This window comes from Bos grunniens, chromosome 4, assembly GCF_055505025.1.
Source record: "Bos grunniens cultivar Pamir isolate PY7600 chromosome 4, Bosgru_T2T1.0, whole genome shotgun sequence".
Lineage (NCBI taxonomy): Eukaryota > Metazoa > Chordata > Mammalia > Artiodactyla > Bovidae > Bos > Bos grunniens.
In genome coordinates, this window is record NC_141168.1 from 112,587,325 (window position 1) to 112,610,016 (window position 22,692).

The following is a 22,692-nucleotide window of genomic DNA, read 5'->3' on the forward strand; positions in this document are numbered from 1 at the left end:
GGGACATCTTATCCACACCACTGTACACTGCACAGAAAACAATCACCTCACTTTTTTTCTCCTGCTGAGCATTTTAATTTCGTTTTTAAAATTTTTATTGGACTATCGTTGCTTTATGACGTTGTGTTAGTTTCTGCCATACAGCAAAGTGAATCAGCTACCCGTATACACGTATCTCCTCTTTTTTGGATTTCCTTCCCATTTAGGTCCCCACAGAGCATTGAGTAGACTTCCCTGTTCTATACAGTAGGTTCTCATTAGTGAGCAATTTAACTTATTACAGGCTCTCCTCGATATTTTTCTTTGTACAGAGATGTGGAGTTGGGAGCTGAAGCTGGGAGCTGATTTTTGGTAGGGATAAATTCTTATTTCCAGTGTTTCAGTTGCTGTTTGAATAGGTTTCCTTTCGCTAGGGGCAGTGTTTTGCATTTCTGTTACTTTTTTCTGTTTTACCCTTAAAAGAACATATAGAAAGTATGCCTTCACTAATTTGCTGATAAATGAATTTCAGAGTTCTTTGAAAGCTAACATTCTCCTAATTTTTAAAAGCATTTGCCTCATTCCCAAAAGGACTTCAGGTGGCTTCCACTTTACGAACAAACATAGAATAAAAAGTCATTGAACAAAAAGATGAGGCAATGAAAGTGAATAGAAAACAAGGACTGGAAAAGGACGAAAACGTGTGAAAGATGAGTGTGACTTCAATTCCTGGAGTTCTCAGCTGTGGCCCTACATCTGTTCCTAACATTGTAACAGCGGAATTGGGTGCGGGTGGGAGGGAATGGGGAAGACAAGAGTTGACAGCGGCCCACAGGGAAAAAAGAAAACCTCAAAGATGTGGCAGAGGCTGCTTTGCCTATGGCTGGTAATCCATCCCTTCCATGAGGCTCCTGTGATAAGAACGTGCTGGGTGTCTCCTAAGAACTTTCCCAGGGCTTCTTCCTGGCAGGTGGGCAGAGCCCCATGGAAGGTTAGGACAGCCATCCAAAGCCTTCATTAAGACTCTGCAGCAACTCCAACAAAGCACCTGCTGGCCAACCCTAAACATGCCCATTAAAGGAGGACCAGTGGGCATCTGCAGTCAGTTGAATGGGTGTAGAATTGGCAGCCTCCTGAGAAATGACAAGGTGAAGGAGAGAACGCAAAGGAACAGCTGTGGGCAGGGCCACAGCCTTGCTTCTTCTTGTTGTTTCATTGTTTTACCCTTAAAAATATGGAAGACTTATCAATTAAAAATAAATAAATATTTTTAAAAATATGGAAGCCTTCACAAATCTGCAAGTCGTCCTTGTATGGGGGCTGTGCTGATCTCTGCATTGTTCCAGTTTTTGTATATGAGCTGCCAAGCTGAGCGCTGTTTTGTTTTTCCAGGTAAGGTTGACTGAGATCCAAAACTTTATGTCTTAGAACGTGGCTCCGATACTTAGAGCTGGGACAGATTGGATGCAAGAGCTCACAAATGCCTCACATGGCCAGTACTTCTTCTTTTAGACAAAACTGTCAAAAGTTAGGGCTTCCCAGATGGTGCTAGTGGTAAAGAATCTGCCTGCCAATGCAGACGACAGAAGAGACGCGGATTGGATCCCTGGATCGGGAAGATCCCCTGGAGGAGGACATGGCAACCCACTCTTATATTCTTCTCTAATCCCGTGGACAGAGGAGCCTGGCGGGCTACAGTCCTTACGTCGTAGAGTCAGACAGAACTGAACAACTGAGCATGCATGCAAGTTATCTAATTTTAAACCCTGTAACTTCCAGGTGAATCCTGGAAGCTATCGGATTGGCCAAAAGTTCGTTCAGTTTTTTTCCTGTAAAATGGCTCTAGTAGTGTTTAGCTGTCTTTAACTTTGTCTTAAACAATTTTGTTAGGTTGTATTGTGACTGCTGACATATCAGTGTGCATTTTAAAAAAAATTATCAAATTGGTGAATTTTTGTGTGGCCATTTTAATATTGAAGACAGAAGGAAAAAGGAACAATTCTGGCATATTATGTTTGGCATAATATGCATATACCATTTTGGGCATATTTAATATATCAAGAAAGATAAAAATGCAACTGAAACACAAATATTTGCGGAGAAGCTGCTGTGAGTGATCGAACACGTCAAAAGTGGTTTGTGAAGTTTTGTGCTGGAGATTTCTGGCTGAACGATGCTCCATGTTCGGGTAGACCAGTTGACAGGGATTAAATCACGACATGAAGTGAGATTACTCAATGTTATATCATGTGGGAGATAGCCACCATACTCAAAATATCCAAATCAAGTGTTGAAAATCATTTGCACCAACTTGGTTATGTTAATTGCTTTGATGTTAGGGTTCCACATAAAGCCTTCTTGACCATACTTCCACCTGTGATTCTCTATTGAAACATAATGAAAATGGTCTGTTTTTAAAACAAATTGTGATGAACAATGAAAAGCTGAAGAGACTGTGGGGCAAGTGAAATGAACCACCACCAGCCACACCAAATGAATATGTACTGCTCTCAACTAGACCAACTGAAGTTAGTACTTAATAAATAGTGTCTAGAATCAGTCAACAGAAAGCCCATAATCTTCCATCATGATAATGCAAGACAGCATGTTTCTTTGATAACCAGGCAAAAACTATTGCAGCTTCGCTGGGAAGTTCTGATTCATCTGCTCTATTCACCAAACACTGCATCTTTGGATTTCCATTTATTGCAGTCTTTATAAAATTCTCTTAATGGAAAAAGTTTCAAAAACATTTTGGGAAAATGGAATTATGAAGTTGCCTGAAAAATGGCAAAAGATAGTGGAACAAAATGATGAATACATTCAATAAAGTTCTTGGTGAAAATGAAAAATGTGTCTTTTATTCTTACCTAAAAAATCAAAGGAACTTTTTGGCTAACCCAATACAATGATTGCAGATTGCACCTGCAGTTAGATCATTAAGCTTGCTGCTTTACATAGAGTTTTAGATCTAAACCAATTAAATATTTGGAGCAAGTAATTTGCAATCACTGGTCTTAAGCCCTTCATTGTGATGGTGAGTATATGGTCCACTGAGACTGTACTGTGTGTGACAGCTGAACTGTGTCCTTAGCGTAAGTAAACAGGACAGACCAATGGCCACGCACAGCAAAGCTGGAGTTTGTCTTTCATCTCTGGAATTTAGAGCTGTGTTGCTTTAGGCACACACAGAAATTCCCTCAATTGTTCTGATCCAGCATCTTGATCTATAAATAGATTCGCTCCCATTGGAGGATAAAGTGATACCTGTATTTAATGTACTTACAAATAACTTCTGGCGCATTATCCTCCCGTTCTCCATGGTGGGAGACTGGGGGGTGGGGCACATCTAACTTTCTGAAAAGCAATATTGGGACTTTCCTGGTGGTTCAGTGGTTAGGACTCCATGCTTCCACTGCAGGGGGCATGCGTTCGATCCCTTGTCAGGGAACTAAAATACTATATGCCTTGTGGCAAAAAAAAAAAAAAAAAGTGGTATTGATTAATTAAGATTCACTATTAAAAGGTCACCTAAAAATTGTGAATATCCTTCCTGTATCCTTCTTTTAGTTTATCCTAAGTAAAAAATCAAGAATGAGTGAAAAGATTCAGCAACAATGACATTTATATTGACAAGTTGAAAACAATTCGATTGTTGAGAAATAAGTATTTGTTGAATATATTATTTATTCATTGGAATATTAGTTAGCAACCAAATGCTGTTAAAAATAATATCTAAGGACTCCCCTGGTGGCTCAGTAGCCAAGACTCCATGCTCCCAGTGAGGGGGCCCTGGTTCTATCTCTGGTCAGGGAACTAGATCTTGCATGCTGCAACTGAGACCCAGCACAGCCAAATAAATAAATATTTTTTAAAACAATAATGTCTAAAGACAGGGGAACATCTTCAAATCTATTGTTAGTTGAATTTTAAAAAAGGCTGAGAAACAGCTTCTATTGCATGTAGCTTGGGATCTATAAAGAAGTCACATGGAAATGAGTCACAGATTCATATGGTTTGTAGCAGAACTTTCTTCTGTGTGAAAAACAGGTTAACCATTGGTTATTGATCATAGTAAAATGCTGATGCTGTTGTTTAGCTGCTAAGTCGAGTCTGCCTGTTTTGAGACCCCAAGCCTGCCAGATATCCTCTGTCCACGGGATTTTCCAGGTAATACTGGAGTGGGTTGCCATTTCCTTCTCCAGGGCATCTTCCCCAGCAGGGGACAGAACCTGTGTGTCCTGTATTGGAAGGCGGATTCTATACCATTGAGCCACCAGGGAGACCCAGTAAAATGCTACCCGCGTGAAAAATACCGGCTTTATATGCTCAGCCTTAGAAATTAAGGAGAAGGCACTGTCGAGTGTGCTGATCCACCTAAACCCATGAAGTGGAGAGGAAGGTGGCCTTTCAAAATGACAGCACTCTCATTCATTCCTTCATTGACTCATGCCAGTGTCTGTGGAGACTCCGTGTTCCGGGAACACGGGTGTCAGGCTTGCACAAGCTCTCTGCTCATTTCAACAAGTCCACGGTGAAGTAGAGGCAACACTTGATATACGGGGACTGTCACCAGTAGGCGGCTGGCCACAGAAGCCTCTCCCAGGTGACACGTGAGCTGGGCTGAAATGCCAGAGAGGAGTTACTCCTGCAAAGATCTGGGGCAGAATATCATAGGCAGAGGGAGTATATTAGTCAGGGTTCTTCAGAAAAACAGAGCAGGATGTGTGTATTTACACAGAGAGACTTACTTTAAGGAACTGGCTCATGTGATTGTGGAGGCTGGGAGTCTAACATCCGTGGGGCAGCCCAGCAGGTCCATGACTCAGAGGAGAGCTGATGTTGCAGCTCAGGTCTGAAGGCATCTGGAGGTGGAATGTCTTCCTTTTTAGGAGAACTTGGTCTTTTTCTCCTAAAACCTTCGACTGATTAGACAAGGCCCACCCACCATATGGAGGATAATCTGTTTTACTCAAAGTCTACCAATTTAAATGTTAAACTTACTTTAAATATACCTTCGGAGTAACATCTATACTAGTGTTTGACCAAACATCTGAGCACCATAGCCTAGCAAAAGTGGCCCATAAAATTAGGCATCACAATACAGTTGATCACGATTTGGCAATAATTGGAGGTCGCCATTGACCATGTCTCATCTGTTTTTCTGGTGATGAGCTCTCTCTGGCTCCTCCTGTGAACCTAGGGCCCTGGGCTTTGATGTGGGGACCTCGTGGTGTAGGAGTTATCTCGGGTTTCCACAGACCCACAAGGAGATGCCCTTCCATCTGGGACCTGATTCTCAGATTCTCAGTGTGGGCAAAAGGAGCAGCATCCTTGAACCTGTGGGTGCTTCCCGTGTGACCTGTGAACTCCCCAGGGAACGATCCTCACTAGGCTGGAAAGCTGCAGGGACCACACGAGCTCCATCTTCCCCTTTAGGGGCTCCTCATGACAAGCACCCTGAGATTCAGAAATTGCTGGATGAACCAGGAAACAGAGAATTTCAAAAGCCCCAAGGGAACTCAGGTCAAGTTTGCTGATGGGGTGAGTTCATTGATCTGTCCCTTCTTCCGACAGAGCAGTGGTTGACTTGATTGAAGCTCCTGTCTTTCTTCCCCTCTCTTGTCTTCAGAGGCCAAAGTGTAGGATGGACAAGGCTCCTCCTGGTGCACTGGAGAGCCAGGGCATGGACCAGAGAGCAAACACCAGTGTCCGGTCTATTCTCCTCTAGCTAGCTCCAGGACCAACGTGAAGCCATTCCGTCCAGGGCTCCAGGCAGGGGTTAACTGAAGTGCTATCTGCCAGAGCTTCCCTTGGGGTGCCAGCTTAGTTTGTTTGGGTTGCACCAGAACACCAGAGACTGTTCAGCTTGTGAAGAACAGTTGATTTCTCACAGTTCTGGAGCTGCAATTTCACGATCAAGACACCAGCAGAGCTGGGGTCTCTCTTTTTCGTTGTATTGATTCATTCATTCATTTGACTACACTGGGTCTTCACTGCTGTGCACAGGTCTTTAGCTGCGGCAAAGGGGAGCTACTCTGCACGGTGGTGGGTGGGCTTCTCATGGCGCTGGCTCCTCTTGTTACGGAGTGCAGGCTCTAGGCTCACGGGCTTCAGTAGTTGTGGGGCACGGGCTTAGTTGCTCCTTGGCATGTGGAATCCTCCCAGACCAGGGATCAAACCCCTGTCCCCTGCATTGGCAGGTGGATTTTTAACCACTGGACCACCAGGGAAGCCCTGGGTTCTCTTTCTTTATAGTACTAATCCCAGTCAGGGGGCTCCACCCTTATGACCTAATAACTTCCCAAAGGACCCACCTCCTAATACCTGGGGTTTGTTGTTGTTGGTTAGCTGCTAAGTCACGCCCAACTCTTTTTTGACCCTCACGGACTGTAGGTCGCCAGCTCCTCTGTCCACACAATTCTCCAAGCAAAAATACTAGAGTGGGTTGCCACTTCCTTTTCAGGGGATCTTCCTGACCCAGAGATCGAACCTGAGTCTCCTGCATTGGTGGGTGAATTCTTTACCACTAAGCCAATAGGGAAGCCTTAATACTTGGATTGCCGCTGCTACTGCTGCTAAGTCACTTCAGTCATGTCTGACTCTATGCGACCCCATAGATGGCAGCCCACCAGGCTCCCCCATCCCTGGGATTCTCCAGGCAAGAACACTGGAGTGGGTTGCTATTTCCTTCTCCAATGCCTTGGATTAGGTTTCAACATATGAATTTTGGAGGTGACACAGCAATCAGTCTATGACATTCTAACTCTTGCCCCCAAATTAATGTTCCTACATGCAAAATACATCCTTTTATCCCAACAGACCCCAAAGCCTTCATTCATTCCAGCATCAACTTATGTCTGAAGTTCAATGCCTCAACTAAATATCATCGAAGTCAGATACGGATGAGACCCCACATACAATCCATCCAAAGCAACCTCCCCTCCAGCTAAGATGCTGTGAAATCAAACAAATTGTGTACTTTCAAAATACAGTAGTGGGATCAGCATACTATAGACATTCCCATCGCAAATGGGAGAAACTGGGAAGCAGAAAAATTGATGAATCAGAAACATCCAATCTGTGGCAGGAGTTTACAGGGATTGGAGACTGTGGAGGATTTTTAGAGTCTCTTAGTCACAAAACCGGAGAAGGAAATGGCAACACACTCCAGTACTCTTGGCCTGGCAAATCCCATGGGCGGAGGGGCCTGGTAGGCTTCAGTCCATGGGGTCCTAAAGAGTTGGACACGACTGAGCGACTTCACTTTCACTTTTCACTTTCATTCAATGGAGAAGGAAATGGCAACCCACTCCAGTGTTCTTGCCTGGAGAATCCCAGGGACAGGGGAGCCTGGTGGGCTGCCGTCTATGGGGTTGCACAGAGTCAGACATGACTGAAGCGACTTAGCAGCAGCAGCAGTCATAAAACCACTTAGTAGATCTCCAGTCCCAACATTATTTATTTTTTTTTTTAAAATTATTGGAGTACAGATGATTTACAATGCTATGTTAGTTTCTGGAGTACAGCAAAGTGAAGCAGTTATACATATCCATGCATGCTAAGTCACTTCAGTTGAGACCCTATGGACTGTAGCCCACCAGCCTCCTCTGTCCATGGGATTCTCCAGGCAAGAATACTGGAGTGGGTTGCCATGTCCTCCTCAAGGGGATTGTTCTGACCCAGGGATCGAACCAGAGTCTCTTACACCTCCTGCATTGGCAGGTGGATTCTTTACCACTCAGTCAGTTCAGTCGCTCAGTTGTGTACGACTCTTTGCAACCCCATGGACTGCAGCACGCCAGGCTTCACTGTCCATTAGCAACTCACAGAGCTTGTTCAAACTCAAGTCCATCAAGTTGGTGATACCATCCAACAATCTCATCCTGTCGTCCCCTTCTCCTCCTGTCTTCAATCTTTCCCAGCATCAGGGTCTTCAAATGAGTCAGTTCTTCACATCAGGTGGCCAAAGTATTGGAGTTTTAGCTTCAGCATCAGTCCTTCCAATGAATATTCAGGACTGATTCTTTTAGGATGGACTGGTTGGATCTCCTTGCAGTCCAAGGGACTCTCAAGAGTCTTCTCCAACACCACGGTTCAAAAGCATCAATTCTTTGGTGCTCAGCTTTCTTTATAGTCCAACTCTCACATCGATACATGACTACTGGAAAAACCATGGCCTTGACTAGATGGAACTTCATTGGCAAAGCAATGTCTCTGTTTTTTAAAATGCTGTCTAGGTTGGTCATAACTTTCTTCCAAGGAGCAAGCGTCTTTTAATTTCATGGCTGCAACCACCATCTGCAGTGATTTTGGAGCCCAGAAAAATTAAGTCTCTCACTGTTTCCATTGTTTCTCCATCTATTTGCCATGAAGAGGTGGAACCAGATGCATGATCTCAGTTTTCCGAATGTTGAGTTTTAACCCAGCTTTTTCACTCTCCTCTTTCACTTTCATCAAAAGGCTCCTTAGTTCTTCTTTGCTTTCTGCCATAAGGGTGGTGTCATCTGCATATCTGAGGTTATTGATATTTCTCCAGGCAATCTTGATTTCAGCTTGTGCTTCTTCCATCCCAGCATTTCTCATGATGTACTCTGCATATAAGTTAAATAAGCAGGATGACAATATACAGCCTTGATGTACTCGTTTCCTGATTTGGAACCAGTTTGTTGTTCCAAGTCCAGTTCTGTTGCTTCTTGACCCGCATACAGGTTTCTCAGGAAGCAGGTCAGGTAGTCTGGTATTCCCATCAATTGAAGAGTTTTCCAGTTTGTTGTGATCTACAGAGTCAAAGGCTTTGGCATAGTCAATAAAGCAGAAGTAGATGTTTTTCTGGAACTCTCTTGGTTTTTCAATGATCCAGTGGCTGCTGGCAATTTGATCTCTGGTTCCTGTGCCTTTTCTAAATCCAGCCTGAACACCTATTAGATGTTCTATTAGATAGTCACATGCAAAACCAATATAACACATGTCTAGTTGGACTCTCTTTGTAGCACATTAGATTTTAAATGAGTAACAGACAAAATGATTTAAGGAAACATCACCTGGTAATTGTAAAGCCGTGAACCATATTCTGCAATTACAGCATAAATTTGTCTAGATTTCTGAGGAAACGCTTTCTCTTTAAGCTTCATGTGATTTATAAATCCTGTTAAAGAAAAGATCAACTTCGATTAAAGAGTTTATCTGGAAATACTTATATTTTACATTGATGAAACAATTTATATTTTCAGGCAGCACAAGAAAAAAATAAAATTCCTTCTCTGTGTCCATTCAGGCCTTCTCCCTCCCTCCTTGATGTATGGTGTGCATGCACATTACACATTAATCAGAGTGCCTCAAAAATGGGGATGAACTTTATATAAATATCAGTATGTCATTTTAACATATGAGCCTTTGTCTCAAAAATGTATATGACTGTGCCTTCAACTTCTAACACATGGAACAGGTCTCAGAGCTTCTAAGAGTCTGTCTCGTGGGATACAATCCTCAGTTTAGCTTGGATAAAATTCCTCTTTTTTCTTAACTTGATTGTTAGTTGAATTGTTGTTGACAACATATATTAATAGAAATTCCTCTAAGGAGGGAAGCTATAGCAAGTTACTTTTTTTTTTTTTCATTTTTCATTGTGTTGGGTCTTCGGTGCTGTGGGGAATTTTCTCTAGTTGAGACCAAGGGGGCTCCTGTCCATTTGCAGTGCTCAGGCTTCTCGCCGCAGTGACTCCTGTTGTTGTAGAGCACAGGCTCTACGGTGCACACGCTTCAGTAGTTGAGGCTCACAGGCTTAGCTGCTCCTCGGCATGTGGGATCTTCCCGGACCAGGGATCAAACCCTTGTCCCCTGCATTGGCAGGCAGATTGTTTATCACTGGACCATCAGGGAAGTCCTATGTCAGGATCTTGAGGGACAATAATTTTCAATGGCAGCAAAAGGTGCTCAAAAAATTGTTTCTCCATTGAAACAATCATCAGCTGGCAAAGACTATCAAGATCAACTTTATTGGAATTCCAAAACCTAATCACAAGCTTGCATCAACCAGAGGACTGAAGGAAAGGGCAGATTATTTTTGGCAAGAGAGCAGTGTGGCATTATCACTCACTTGCATACTATCTCCCAGAATGGTGGCAGTGGCTTTGTGGGTGGCAGCCAATATTTCTGATGCAGCTTGCTTGTGCCAGGGATCTAACACAGACCTTATTCTTCAACTACTTTGACTCTATGTGCTTATCTGCCTGGTGTTGCCCTGATTGTCTAGTGCAGAGGCCAATCTTTGTTTCCATCCACTCCCATGCACTAGAAAAATCTTCTGGGAGGGTATAATGACTGTTGAAAGAATTAAAGACATAAACTGGCCATGACCATCTGAGCAAGGGACTGTGAATGGAGAAAGTGGCAGACAGATCCAACATCATGGGAGAGAGAAGGCAGAGGATGAAGGCTCATGTGGGAACAAGGGCTTGGAAGGGAAGGGAGAGTGCGGTATGCGTGTCCAGGACTGGACACATGCTCAAGAAAGATCCCAGAGAAGACCCCAGGCTTACACCTTAGGTGGATCTGTGGGCTGCATGCAAACAGGAGGTGAAGATTATGACAGAGTTGTGGGTGGCCCAGTTTGGCCTTGAAATAATGTCCCAGCTTAGAGCCAAACAGCCCGGACTGGGAGAATGGTTCTCACATCCTTGCTCTTTCTTTCTTATTCATTGATCCTAGGAAACCTGTCAGGACATTGGTTGACCACTGTGATATCAGAAAAGTGACCATCACTAAACAAACAAATGACTACAGCCCTCAACAAGTAATAAAGCAACCTTTGGAAAAGGGGAAATGCCAATTCCTAGAGTTACTGCATTATGAAACTGAAATGTCTGGTTTACAACACAAAATTACAAAGCATACAAAGAAAAGTACAGCTCATTAAAGGGAAAAAAATTTGACTGACATCTCTGAGGAAGCTCAAACTTTGAACTCACTGAACAAAAACTTTACAAATCAACTGTCTTAAATATGCTCGAAAACTAAAGGAAACCATAGAAAAGAAGTAAAGAAAACCAAAGAAATGAAGTATGAATGAAATGAGAATATCAATTGAAAAATTACAAAAGGAAACAAGTTCTGGAGATGTAAAGTACAATAGCTGAAATGAAAAAATTCACTAAATAGGCTCAACAGCAGATGTTAGCGGGCAACAGAGAGATTCAGTGAACTCAAAAATAGAACAACTGAGATTATCAAGTGTGATGAGAAACAGGAGAATTGCAAATCCAGAGCTAGGCCTATACATCTAGGGCTGACTGAATTTTTTGACAAGGGTAACAAGACCATTCAATGGGGAAAAATATCTTTCCAACAAATGATGCTGAGACAACAAGATATCCATTTGCTAAAAAATGAATTTGGTTCATTTTTAATTCATTTGCTAAAAAATGAAATTTAAAAATTCATATTATATATAAAAAGTAACTCAAAATGGATCGATTAGCTAAACATAACAGTAAAAATCATAAAGTTCTCAGAAAAAACACGGGGGTAAGCTGTCATGACCTAGAATTTAGTAATGGATTCTTAGATATGACATCATTAAAACTGAAACCTTTTATGCATCAAAGGACATTACTTAAAAAGTGAAAGGACAATCTATTGAATGAAGGGAAATATTATGTATCTGAGAAGAGTCTAGTATCCAGAATATATTTTTAAAAAACTCTTACAAGTCAACAACAAAAAGACAAAACCCCAATTAAATGGGCAAAAGATTAGAAGAAATTTTCTCCAAAGAAGAGGTATAAATGGCAAACAAGTATGTAAAAAGTTGCTCAATATTAGTTTATATCATTCATTGGTGGTGGTGGTGATTTAGTCACTAACTCATGTCCGACTCTTGCAACCCCATGGACTGTAGCCTGCCAGGCTCCTCTGTCCACAGAATTTCCCTGGCAAGAATACTGGAGTGGGTTGCTATGTCCTTCTCTAGATACCAGTCATTAGGGAAATATAAAGTACAGAATAAAAAATACAAAATCCCAGTGAGACAGCACTTCACATCCACCAGGATGGCTACAGTTGTGAAAAAAGAATGGCAAGTGTTGGTGAGGATGTGGGAAAACTAGAACCATCACACACTGCTAGTGGGAAAGTAACATGGTGCAGTTTTTCCGAAAAACAGTGGCAATTCCTCCTTAGCAATTTACTAGTAGGTGCATAACCCATAGAATTGAAAACAGGTATTCAAACAAAGGAGCAGTGGCTGCGATGGCGCAGGAGCGGCCAAGAGGAACTACTCCACGTCCAAGGTCAGGGGCAGCAGCTGCGCTTTGCTGGAGCAGCCGTGAAGATATACTCCACACTCAAGGTAAGAGAAACCCAAGTAAGACGGTAGGTACTGAGAGACGACATCAGAGGGAAGACAGACTGAAACCATAATCACAGACAACTAGCCAATCTGATCACACAGACCACAGCCTTGTCTAACTCATTGAAACTAAGCCATGCTGTGTGGGGCCACCCAAGACAGATGGGTCATGGTAGAGAGGTCTGACAGAATGTGGTCCACTGGAAAAGGGAATGGCAAACCACTTCAGTATTCTTGCCTTGAGAACCCCATGAACAGTATGAAAAGGCAAAAAGATACGACACTGAAAGATGAACTTCCCAGGTCAGTAGGTGCCCAATATGCTACTGGAGATCAGTAGAGAAATAACTCCAGAAAGAATGAAGGGATGGAGACAAAGCAAAAACAATACCCAGCTGTGGATGCAACTGGTGATGGAAGCAAGGTCCAATGCTGTAAAGAGCAATATTGCATAGGAACCTGGAATGTTAGGTCCATGAATCAAGGCAAATTGGAAGTGGTCAAACAGGAGATGGCAAGAGTGAACATTGACATTCTAGAAATCAGTGAACTAAAATGGACCGGAATGGGTGAATTTAACTCAGATGACCATTATATCTAACACTTTGGGCAAGAATCCCTTAGAAGAAACGGAGTAGACATCATAGTCAACAAAAGAGTCTGAAATGCAGTACTTGGATGCAATCTCATAAATGACAGAATGATCTCTGTTCGTTTCCAAGGCAAACCATTCAATATCACGGTAATCCAAGTCTATGCCCCAACCAGTAATGCTGAAGAAGCTGAAGTTGAATGGTTCTATGAAGACCTACAAGCCTTTCTAAAATAACAACCCCCAAAAATGTCCTTCTCATTATAGGGGACTGGAATACAAAAGTAGGGAGTCAAGAAACACCTGGAGTAACAGGCAAATTTGGCCTTGGAGTACAGAATGAAGCAGGGCAAAGGTTAATAGAGTTTGGCCAAGAGAATGCACTGGTCATAGCAAACACCGTCTTCCAACAACACGAGAGAAGACTCTACACATGGGCATCACCAGATGGTCAACACTGAAATCAGATTGATTATATTTTTTGCAGCCAAAAATGGAGAAGCTCTATACAGCCAGCAAAAATAAGACTGGGAGCTGACTGTGGCTCAGATCACGAACTCCTTATTGCCAAATTCAGACTGATATTGAAGAAAGTGGGGAAAACCACTAGACTATTCAGGTATGACCTAAATCAAATCCCTTATGACTATACAGTGGAAGTGAGAAATAGATTTAAGGAACTAGACCTGATAGAGTGACTGATGAACTATGGAGTGAGGTTCGTGACATTGTACAGGAGACAGGAATCAAGAACATCCCCAAGAAAAAGAAATGCAAAAAAGCAAAATGGCTGTCTGAGGAGGCCTTACAAATAGCTGTGAAAAGAAGAGAAGTGAAAAGCAAAGGAAAAAAGGAAAGATATATCCATTTGAATGTAGAGTTCCAAAGAATAGCAAGAAGAAATAAGAAAGCCTCCCTCAGTGATCAATGCAAAGAAATAGAGGAAAACAATAGAACGGGAAAGACTAGAGATCTTGTCAAGAAAATTAAGAGATACCAAGGGAACATTTCATGCAAAGATAGGCTCAATAAAGGACAGAAATGGTATGGACCTTACAGAAGCAGAAGATATTAAGAAGAGGTGGCAAGAATACACAGAACTGTACAAAAAGATCTTCACAACTCAGATAATCACGATGCTGTGATCACTCACCTAGAGCCAGACATCCTAGAATGTGAAGTCAAGTGGGCCTTAGAAAGCATCACTACAAACAAAGCTAGTGGAGGTGATGGAATTCCAGTTGAGCTATTACAAATCCTGAACGATGATGCTGTGAAAGTGCTGCACTCAATATCCCAGCAAATTTGGACAACTCAGTAGTGGCCACAGGACTGGAAAAGATCAGTTTTCATTCCAATCCCAAAGAAAGGCAACGCCAAAGAATGCTCAAACTACTGCACAATTGCACTCATCTCACACGCTAGTAAAGCAATGCTCAAAATTCTCCAACATAGGCTTCAGCAATACGTAAATGGTGAACTTCCAGATGTTCAAGCTGGATTTAGAAAAGGCAGAGGAACCAGAGATCAAATTGCCAACATCTGTTCAATCATCAAAAAAGCAAGAGAGTTCCAGAAAAACATTTACTTCTGCTTTATTGACTATGCCAAAGTCTTTGACAGTGTGGATCACAATAAACTGTGGAAAATTCTGAAAGAGATGGGAATACCAGACCACCTGACCTGCCTCTTGAGAAGCCTGTATGCAAGTCAGGAAGCAACGATTAGAACTGGACACGGAACAACAGACATGTTCCAAATAGGAAAAGGAGTACATCTAGGCTGTATATTGTCACCCTGCTTATTTAACTTATATGCAGAGCACATCATGAGAAACACTGGGCTGGATGAAGCACAAGCTGGAATCAAGATTGCCAGGAGAAATATCAATAACCTCAGATATGGAGATGACACCATCCTTATGGCAGAAAGTGAAGAAGAACTAAAGAGCCTCTGGATGAAAGTGAAAGAGGAGAGTGAAAAAGTTGGCTTAAAGCTCAACATTCAGAAAACGAAGATCATGGCATCTGGTCCCGTCACTTCATGGCAAATAGATGGGGAAACCATAGAAACAGTGGCTGACTTTATTTTTGGAGGCTCCAAAATCACTGCAGATGGTGGCTGCAGCCATGAAATTAAAAGACGCTTACTCCTTGGAAGGAAAGTTATGACCAACCTAGACAGCATATTAAAAAAGCAGAGACATCACTTTGCCAACAAAGGTCCATCTAGTCAAGGCTATGGTTTTTCCAGTGGTCATGTATAGATGTGAGAGTTGTACTATAAAGAAAGCTGAGCACTGAAGAATTGATGCTTTTGAACTGTGGTATTGGAGAAGACTCTTGAGAGTCCCTTGGACTGCAAGGAGATCCAACCAGTCCATCCTAAAGGAGATCAGTCCTGAATATTCATTGGAAGGACTGATGCTGAGGCTGAAACTCCAATACTTTGGCCACATGATGCGAAGAGCTGACTCATTTGTAAAGACCCTAATGCTGGGAAATATTGAGGGCAGGAGGAGATTGTTGGATGGTATCACCACCTTGATGGACATGAGTTTGGGTGGACTCTGGCAGTTGGTGATGGACAGGGAGGCCTGGCGTGCTGTGGTTCATGGGGTTGCAAAGAGTCGCATACAACAGAGCGACTAAACTGACTGAAACAAATACGTGTACACACATGTTCTATACACAACACCCAAAGGGTGGACACACTGGATGTTCATCCATAGCTGAATGGATAAACAAACTGTGGTCTATCCATACATTGCAATGTTATTCAGCTACAAAAAGGAATGATCCATCTACAATAGGGATGAGCCTCAAGAACATGAGCTTAGTGAAAGAAGCCCAACGAAAATGGCCATACATGGTATGATTCCATTTATATGACACATTCAGAACACGTGTGTCCTTAGAAATAGAAAGCATATTATTGGTGGTTGTTGCCAGAGGGTGGGGGTGGGGTGGGGCTGCGGATTGACTAAGAGTGTGGGATTTCTTTTGGCATTGATGAAAATATTTTGGAAATAGAAGTAGTACTTGCACAACATTGTGAATGCACTAAATTCCACTGAGTTGTTCATGTCAAAATGGTTCGTTTTATATTATGTGGATTTCACCCTAGCAAATAAAAATGGATGCAAGTTCAGTTTAATTCCATTGAAATCATTAACACGTCAGTGGTGGCTAAAAAGGATCTGGCACTTTTGTGGGCAAATGAGTAACCTTACAGTGAAAGTGAAAAGTGAAAGTGAAGTCGCTCAGTCGTGTCCGACTCTTTGTGATCCCATGGACTGTAGCCTACCAGGCTCCTCCGTCCATGGGATTCTCCAGGCAAGAGTACTGGAGTGGGGTGCCATTGCCTTCTCCAGGGGATCTTCCCAACCCAGGGATCGAACCTGAGTGGGGAAAGACAAAGAAGCAGTTTGTACGCACTAAGAAGATGTATATATTTCAATCTTAAAAGATGTCAAAGCAGAGACTTTGCTGGCAGGCCGGTGGTTAAAACCTCCCCTTCCAATGAAGGGATTGCAGATTCAGTCCCTGGTTGGAAAATAAGATCCCACATGCCTCTCAACCAAAAAAAAAAAAAAAAAAAAAGTAAAACAGAAGCAATATTGTAACAAATTCAATAAAGACTTTAAAAATGGTCCACATCAACAAAAATCATCAAAAGAAAAATGTCTAAGGGATATAGGGCATTCGTTTCCAAAATAAGGAAAATTCTGAGCACAAACAATTCTACTGTTCACAGGGCGTGTTCCTGACACAGGCAGGGCGGTGGAGCCTCAGAAGAGCAGGCGTGCGTCACTGGACACAGGGCTGGGGTAGGGCTGTGGGAAGTCTCAAGGGCAGAGGGCTCGTGAGTCAGGAGCCAGCAACAGCCACGGGGTCGGGGGAGGGCTGCTGAAGCTCACAGGCTGAAATCAGCAGAGGTGAAGACCAGACAGATGGAAGCAACAGAGCCAGACAGCGTGCAGTTCTCAGTAGAACTGGAAACTTCAAGATGAAGTTTAGAGGTCTGCTGAGATGGGATGGGTGCTCAGGGCACTAAGATGCAGCTGACGGAAGGCTGGCACAGACTTCAGAGAGCCCTCAGTCCAGGTATCCACGTGCAAGCCCAACTGAACAGCCCCCGTTGCTGCGTAAAACGGCATTTTGTGGCGATAGCTGGGTGAAACTCTGACTTCCCTGGACACTCTGCAATTCAAGGTGTCCGCGTACCACAGAACAATTCCTCATTGTACTAGGATTCATGGTGTGTGATATTTACAGCCAGAAAATGGCAAAGCATGTGTTCTAGCATTTCTTCAAGAACCCCATGATGAGTCAGTCTCTGGTTGTCAAAATCCTTCAAGATAAGTCGCCCAGATTTAGAAAAGATCAATTCTATGTGTTTGCAATAAAAATATCAAGGATTCCTAACTTCAAAGCAACTTCTCTTATTTTGAACCATGATTAGTAACAGGGAAGAAAAAAATCTGACTCCATATTGGATCTGTTTCTTTTACTTTAATCATTGCTTCCCACGGCTTTTGTCCATTAAAAAGATATTGTCTATACATAATGGCTTGCCTTGGGGAACCCTTCCCTACTGCATGAATGTTAAACTAAAGTGTCTTTGTTCAGCTCACTGGGAGACATTCTGACCCTGCCCACTTGTGAATGACAGCAGGAAAAAGAAATGAATGCATCCCTTCCCTGAGGATGGCCAAACCAGGAGGTATTTTGCAACACTTATGGCCTTTTGATTTCCCAGATGGCTCAGATGGTAAAGAATTTGCCTTTAAAGCAGGAGTAATGGTAGTGTTAGTCGCTCAGTAGTGTTAGTCGCTCAGTTGTGTTCAACTCTTTGCAACCCCATGGACTGTGGCCTACGGGTCTCCTCTGTCCATGGGATTCTCCAGGCACGAATACTGGAGTAGACTGCAATGCAGGAGACCTGGATTCAATCCCTGGGTTGGGAAGATCCCCTGGAGAAAGAAGGGATTGGCAACCCATCCAGTATTCTTGCCTGGAGAATTCTATGGACAGAGGAACCTGGTGGGCTACAGTCCATGGGGTCTCAGAGTCGGACACGACTGAGTGACTAACACTACCACTACTACTACTACTCGGCACTGCAGGACTGAGTGACTTACACTTTCGCTTCATGGTCTTTTTACTTTACTTCCTTTCCTCCTCCTCCTCCTCTGTTTTGTAAAAGAAACTGGCATCCAGACCCCATAACATAGTACTCCAGGACTCTCATCCACCATCTTCTCGGATGCCCAGCTTTCTGAATGAAGTCTCTGTTTCTTGCCTTGATACCCTGCCTCCCGATTTATCGACCTGTTCTTGTCAAACAGAACGAGCTTAGATCTGGTAACAACTCTAAGAGAAATAAAGTTCTCACTAAGTTTTCAACAAAGAAACCCAGATCACTTTTACAAGAGAACCTGAGTGCTGCAACCACTGAGCCCACAAGCCACAAGGAAGACCCTGCATGACGCAATGAAGACTCTTCATGCCGCAACTAAGATCTGATGCTGCCAAACAGATTCATAAATAAATATTGAGCGGGGGGAAGGAATGGTTCAAGAGCATTCAGTCACTTCCAGGTTTCTGGGGCATTTATTGCAAATGTGAGTCATTCCCCTGCCAGCTCTCTCATCACACACACACCCTGTGAAATGGCTTCAAGGATCGTTGCTTAGTAAGACTCACCTAGAAGAAGTAAGGTCAGTATAAACACCATACCCATGACAGCCTTCCATGATCGAGTTAACCTAAAAAGAAGAAAAATAACAGCAAAAAGAATTTAGCAATACACCACTCTTAACCTTTAATTTGAACTTTAACCTCTACAACCAAGTCAACAGACATGACTAGGCTGAGCATGTGAGTTAATTTAGTTCCTAATCCACTGTGAAACTGAGTGAAAACAGTACTCAGAGTGGTATATATACATATTCACACATATATACACCATACACAGCCCTCTCTTTCACACATATTACTGCCCTGTTGTTGCAGGTTTTTATGCCTACAAATGCTTATGAAGAAGAAAGCAAAGGAGGTTATCCTAGAGGTCTGCAATGTATCATCAGTCCAGAAGAAAAAAGAAAAAAAGAGTCTGGACTGAGTCCACGAGGCTCCTCTGTCTATGGAATTCTCCAGGCAAGAATACTGAAATGGGTTGCCATTTCCTACTCCAGGGGATCTTCCCCGCCCAGGGATCGAAACTGTGTCTCCTGCTCTGGCAGGCTGATTATTTACCGCTGAGCCAGCTGGGAAGTCCAAAGAACTATGTCAATGAACACAAAATTCTGATAAAATTCTCTAAAGCAATCCTAACCCTTTCCCTCACTTTTTATTGAAATATAACATACATAAAGAAAAAAGCACAGATCATGGCACAGCTCAGTGGATCCAAAGGCCAACTCCACCCTCCCACTGGCAACCAGTGGGACAAGAGCTTTTGTAGACAGGAGGCGGCTCCATGCAGAAACAGCACAGTCAGCTCCCACAGCTGTCTTCAGATTGGTCACGGATGGTCTGACCAGCATCATCCTGATTCTTTTAGGTACAGTTAATCTTCAATTTCAGGGTCCATTTTTCCCCATGTCTTTGAGGTCAGTTCTCAGAATTTCGGCAGTTTAAGTTGTGGGTTCACCTTGGAAAGTCTGGTCATTATGCAGTTAACTCCTTCTATCTGAGGTTTCAATATCTATAAGACAGCTCACACGATATGGCTCAGAATATTAGGAACTAAAAGGTCCTTGACTATGCTTAATGACTACATTATTATTATCTGGTCTCCTTCATTTTCCTTTGTTTCTGTATTTCTCATTTCCCTGATTAAACTTATTCTTTGACTCAAGTTTTCCACAGACAAAAGGCAGGTGGAGGACAAGGGGCGTTGGGACAAGCACCATGGGGTCCTGCTCTGTTGGGCCAGAAATTGCTGGGTTTGTGCATATCCGGTCTCAGCAGATCTTTCCAAAGAGTTTCACAAAGTGATTGCAGTGACCTTTCCACATCCAACTTTAAAGATTTTTTTTTTAAAGGAGAAAAAAAAAAAAAAGAAAATGGCTAAAATAGACTAATCTCACTGAAACAGAAGGCTAGGAGCTTTGGGACAAAGTACTCTAAGACAGCAAATTGAAATTTCTATTTAAAACATATAAAAACCAGTTGATGATGAGTCATTCATTAATTACAGAAGGCACCTTGATGTAGCAGGAGAAGCACTGAGTCACAGCTCAGAAAAGGGGGTGAAGCTGTCACCGACTGTGCTGGTCACACAGTGAGGCCAGACCATACAGAAAGGTGGAGTTTGGAGCAGAGAAAGTTTTATTGCATGGTGGGGGGCAAATTTTGTTAGGAAGTATCATTACGAACAAAGCTAGTGGAGGTGATGGAATTCCAGTTGAGCTATTTCATATCCTGAAAGATGATGCTGTGAAAGTGCTGTACTCAATATGCCAGCACATTTGAACAACTCAGCAGTGGCCACAGGACTGGAAAAGGTCAGTTTTCATTCCAATCCCAAAGAAAGGCAATGCCAAAGAATTCTCAAACTTCCGCACAACTGCACTCATCTCACACGCTAGTAAAGTGATGCTTAAAATTCTCCAAGCTGGGCTTCAGCAATACGTGAACTTTGAACTTCCAGATGTTCAAGCTGGTTTTAGAAAAGGCAGAGGAACCAGAGATCAAATTGCCAACATCCACTGGATCAACGAAAAAAGCAAGAGAGTTCCAGAAAAACATCTATTTCTGCTTTACTGACTATGCCAAAGCCTTTGATTGTGTGGATCACAATAAACTGTAGAAAATTCTGAAAGAGATGGGAATACCAGACCACATGATCTGCCTCTTGAGAAATTTGTATGCAGGTCAGGAAGCAACAGTTAGAACTGGACATGGAACAACAGACTGGTTCCAAATAGGAAAAGGAGTTCGTCAAGGCTGTATATTGTCACCCTGTTTATTTAACTTATATGCAGAGTACATCATGAGAAATTCTGGGCTGGAGGAAGCACAAGCTGGAATCAAGATTGCCAGGAGAAATATCAATAACCTCAGATATGTAGATGATATCACCCTTATGGCAGAAAGTGAAGAAGAACTAAAGAGCCTCTTGATGAAGGTGAAAGAGGAGTGAAAAAGTTGGCTTAAAGCTCAACATTCAGAAAACAAAGATCATGGCATCTGGTCCCATCACTTCATGGCAAATGGATGGGGAAACAGTGGAAACAGTGACAGACTTTCTTTTTAGGGGCTCCAAAATCACTGCAGATGGTGATTGCAACCATGAAATTAACAGACGCTTACTCCTTGGAAGGAAAGTTATGACCAACCTAGATAGCATTTTAAAAAGCAGAGACGTTACTTTGTCAACAAAGGTCCATCTAGTCAAGGCTATGGTTTTTCCAGTGGTCATGTGTGGATGTTAGAGTTGGACTGTGAAGAAAGCTGAGCGCTGAAGAATTGAAGCTTTTGAATTGTGGTGTTGGAGAAGACTCTTGAGAGTCCCTTGGACTGCAAGGAGATCCAACCAGTCCATCCTAAAGGAGATCAGTCATGGATGTTCATTAGAAGGACTGATGTTGAAGCTAAAACTCCAATACTTTGGCCACCTGATGTGAAGAGCTGACTCATTTGAAAAGACCCTGATCCTGGGAAAGATTGAGGGTAGGAGGAGAAGGGGACGACAGAGGATAAGATGGTTGGATGGCATCACCGACTCAATGGACATGGGTTTGGGTGGACTCCAGGAGTTGGTGATGGACAGGGAGGCCTGGTGTGCTGTGGTTCATGGGGTCACAAAGAGTCGGACATGACTGAGTGACTGAACTGAAGCACAAGCCACCTAATTTCACCCAGTACAGAATCTCTAAGTAGCTCATCCACTTACAGAAAGCAATAGTGCCCATTGTCTGTCCAATGTGTTATTGTTATTGTTGTTCAGTCGCTAAGTTGTGTCTGACTCTGTGACTCCATGAACTGCAGCACGCCAGGATTTCCTGTCCTTCTTCATCTCCCAGAGTTTGCTCAAACTCATGTCCATTGAGTCAGTGATGCCATCCAACCATCTCATCCTCTGTTGTTCCCTTCTTCTCCTGCCTTCAATCTTTCCCAGCATCAGGGTCTTTTCCAATGAGTTGGCTCCTCACATCACATCAGGTAGGCAAAGTATTGGAGCTTCAGCTTCAGCATCAGTCCCTCCAATGAATATTCAGGGTTGATTTCTTTTAGGATTGAGTAGTCTGATCTTGCAGTCCAAGGGGCTCTCAAGAGACTTCTCCAGCACCACAGTTTGAAAACACCAATTCTTCAGCACTTGGCCTTCTCTATGGTCCAACACTCACATCTGTACATGACTAGTGGAAAAATCATAGTGTTGAGTCCTGTCCCCCAGGCCATAGCTGGGAGGCTTTGCACCAAAACCACAGAAGCAGAGCCCAGAATCAAGGTCACCTCTGAAGCTGACTAAGCCCCTTTGTAACCGTTGCCAAAAGCCCCCTAATAATCACTAACAAGCTTCCTGATTCCCAATTAGGTAAAGATGCCCAACCAATCAACTAGTGTCAGCTTTCCTGTAGGAATTTTCTTTGCCTTGAGGCTATAAAAATTGGCTATTAACCCACAAAAACTGTCAACCGTCCCTGGTCTGCCAGGAGGTTGACCCGCTGCGCTTGCAGTGCCCACATTATCTCTGTTCTTTGTTCTTAATAAACTCTCCTTTCTGCAATACTCTGTCTGGAAATCCTTTTCCAATCCCA

General features: G+C 42.9%; 1 protein-coding gene and 1 non-coding gene across 6 annotated transcripts in view; both read right to left on the minus strand.

The window, feature by feature from the left end:
• Positions 1-22,692, minus strand: part of SUN3 (Sad1 and UNC84 domain containing 3) — a 45,167-nt gene that overhangs the window by 15,419 nt on the left and 7,056 nt on the right. For 3 of the 5 annotated variants that reach the window (XM_086398587.1, XM_086398586.1, XM_086398591.1), the window contains 2 exons: positions 18,629-18,690; positions 9,024-9,127 (listed from right to left, as the gene is read on the minus strand). In XM_086398587.1, coding sequence (XP_086254713.1) covers positions 9,024-9,127; positions 18,629-18,665 — 141 coding nt within the window. In that variant the 5' untranslated portion in view covers positions 18,666-18,690. The remainder of the gene's footprint in view (positions 1-9,023; positions 9,128-18,628; positions 18,691-22,692) is intronic. The other 2 variants (XM_086398588.1, XM_086398590.1) reach the window with 1 other exon arrangement.
• Positions 1,252-1,355, minus strand: LOC147374708 (U6 spliceosomal RNA). The gene has a single exon (XR_015163350.1). It is a non-coding gene; the product is annotated as a U6 spliceosomal RNA (small nuclear RNA).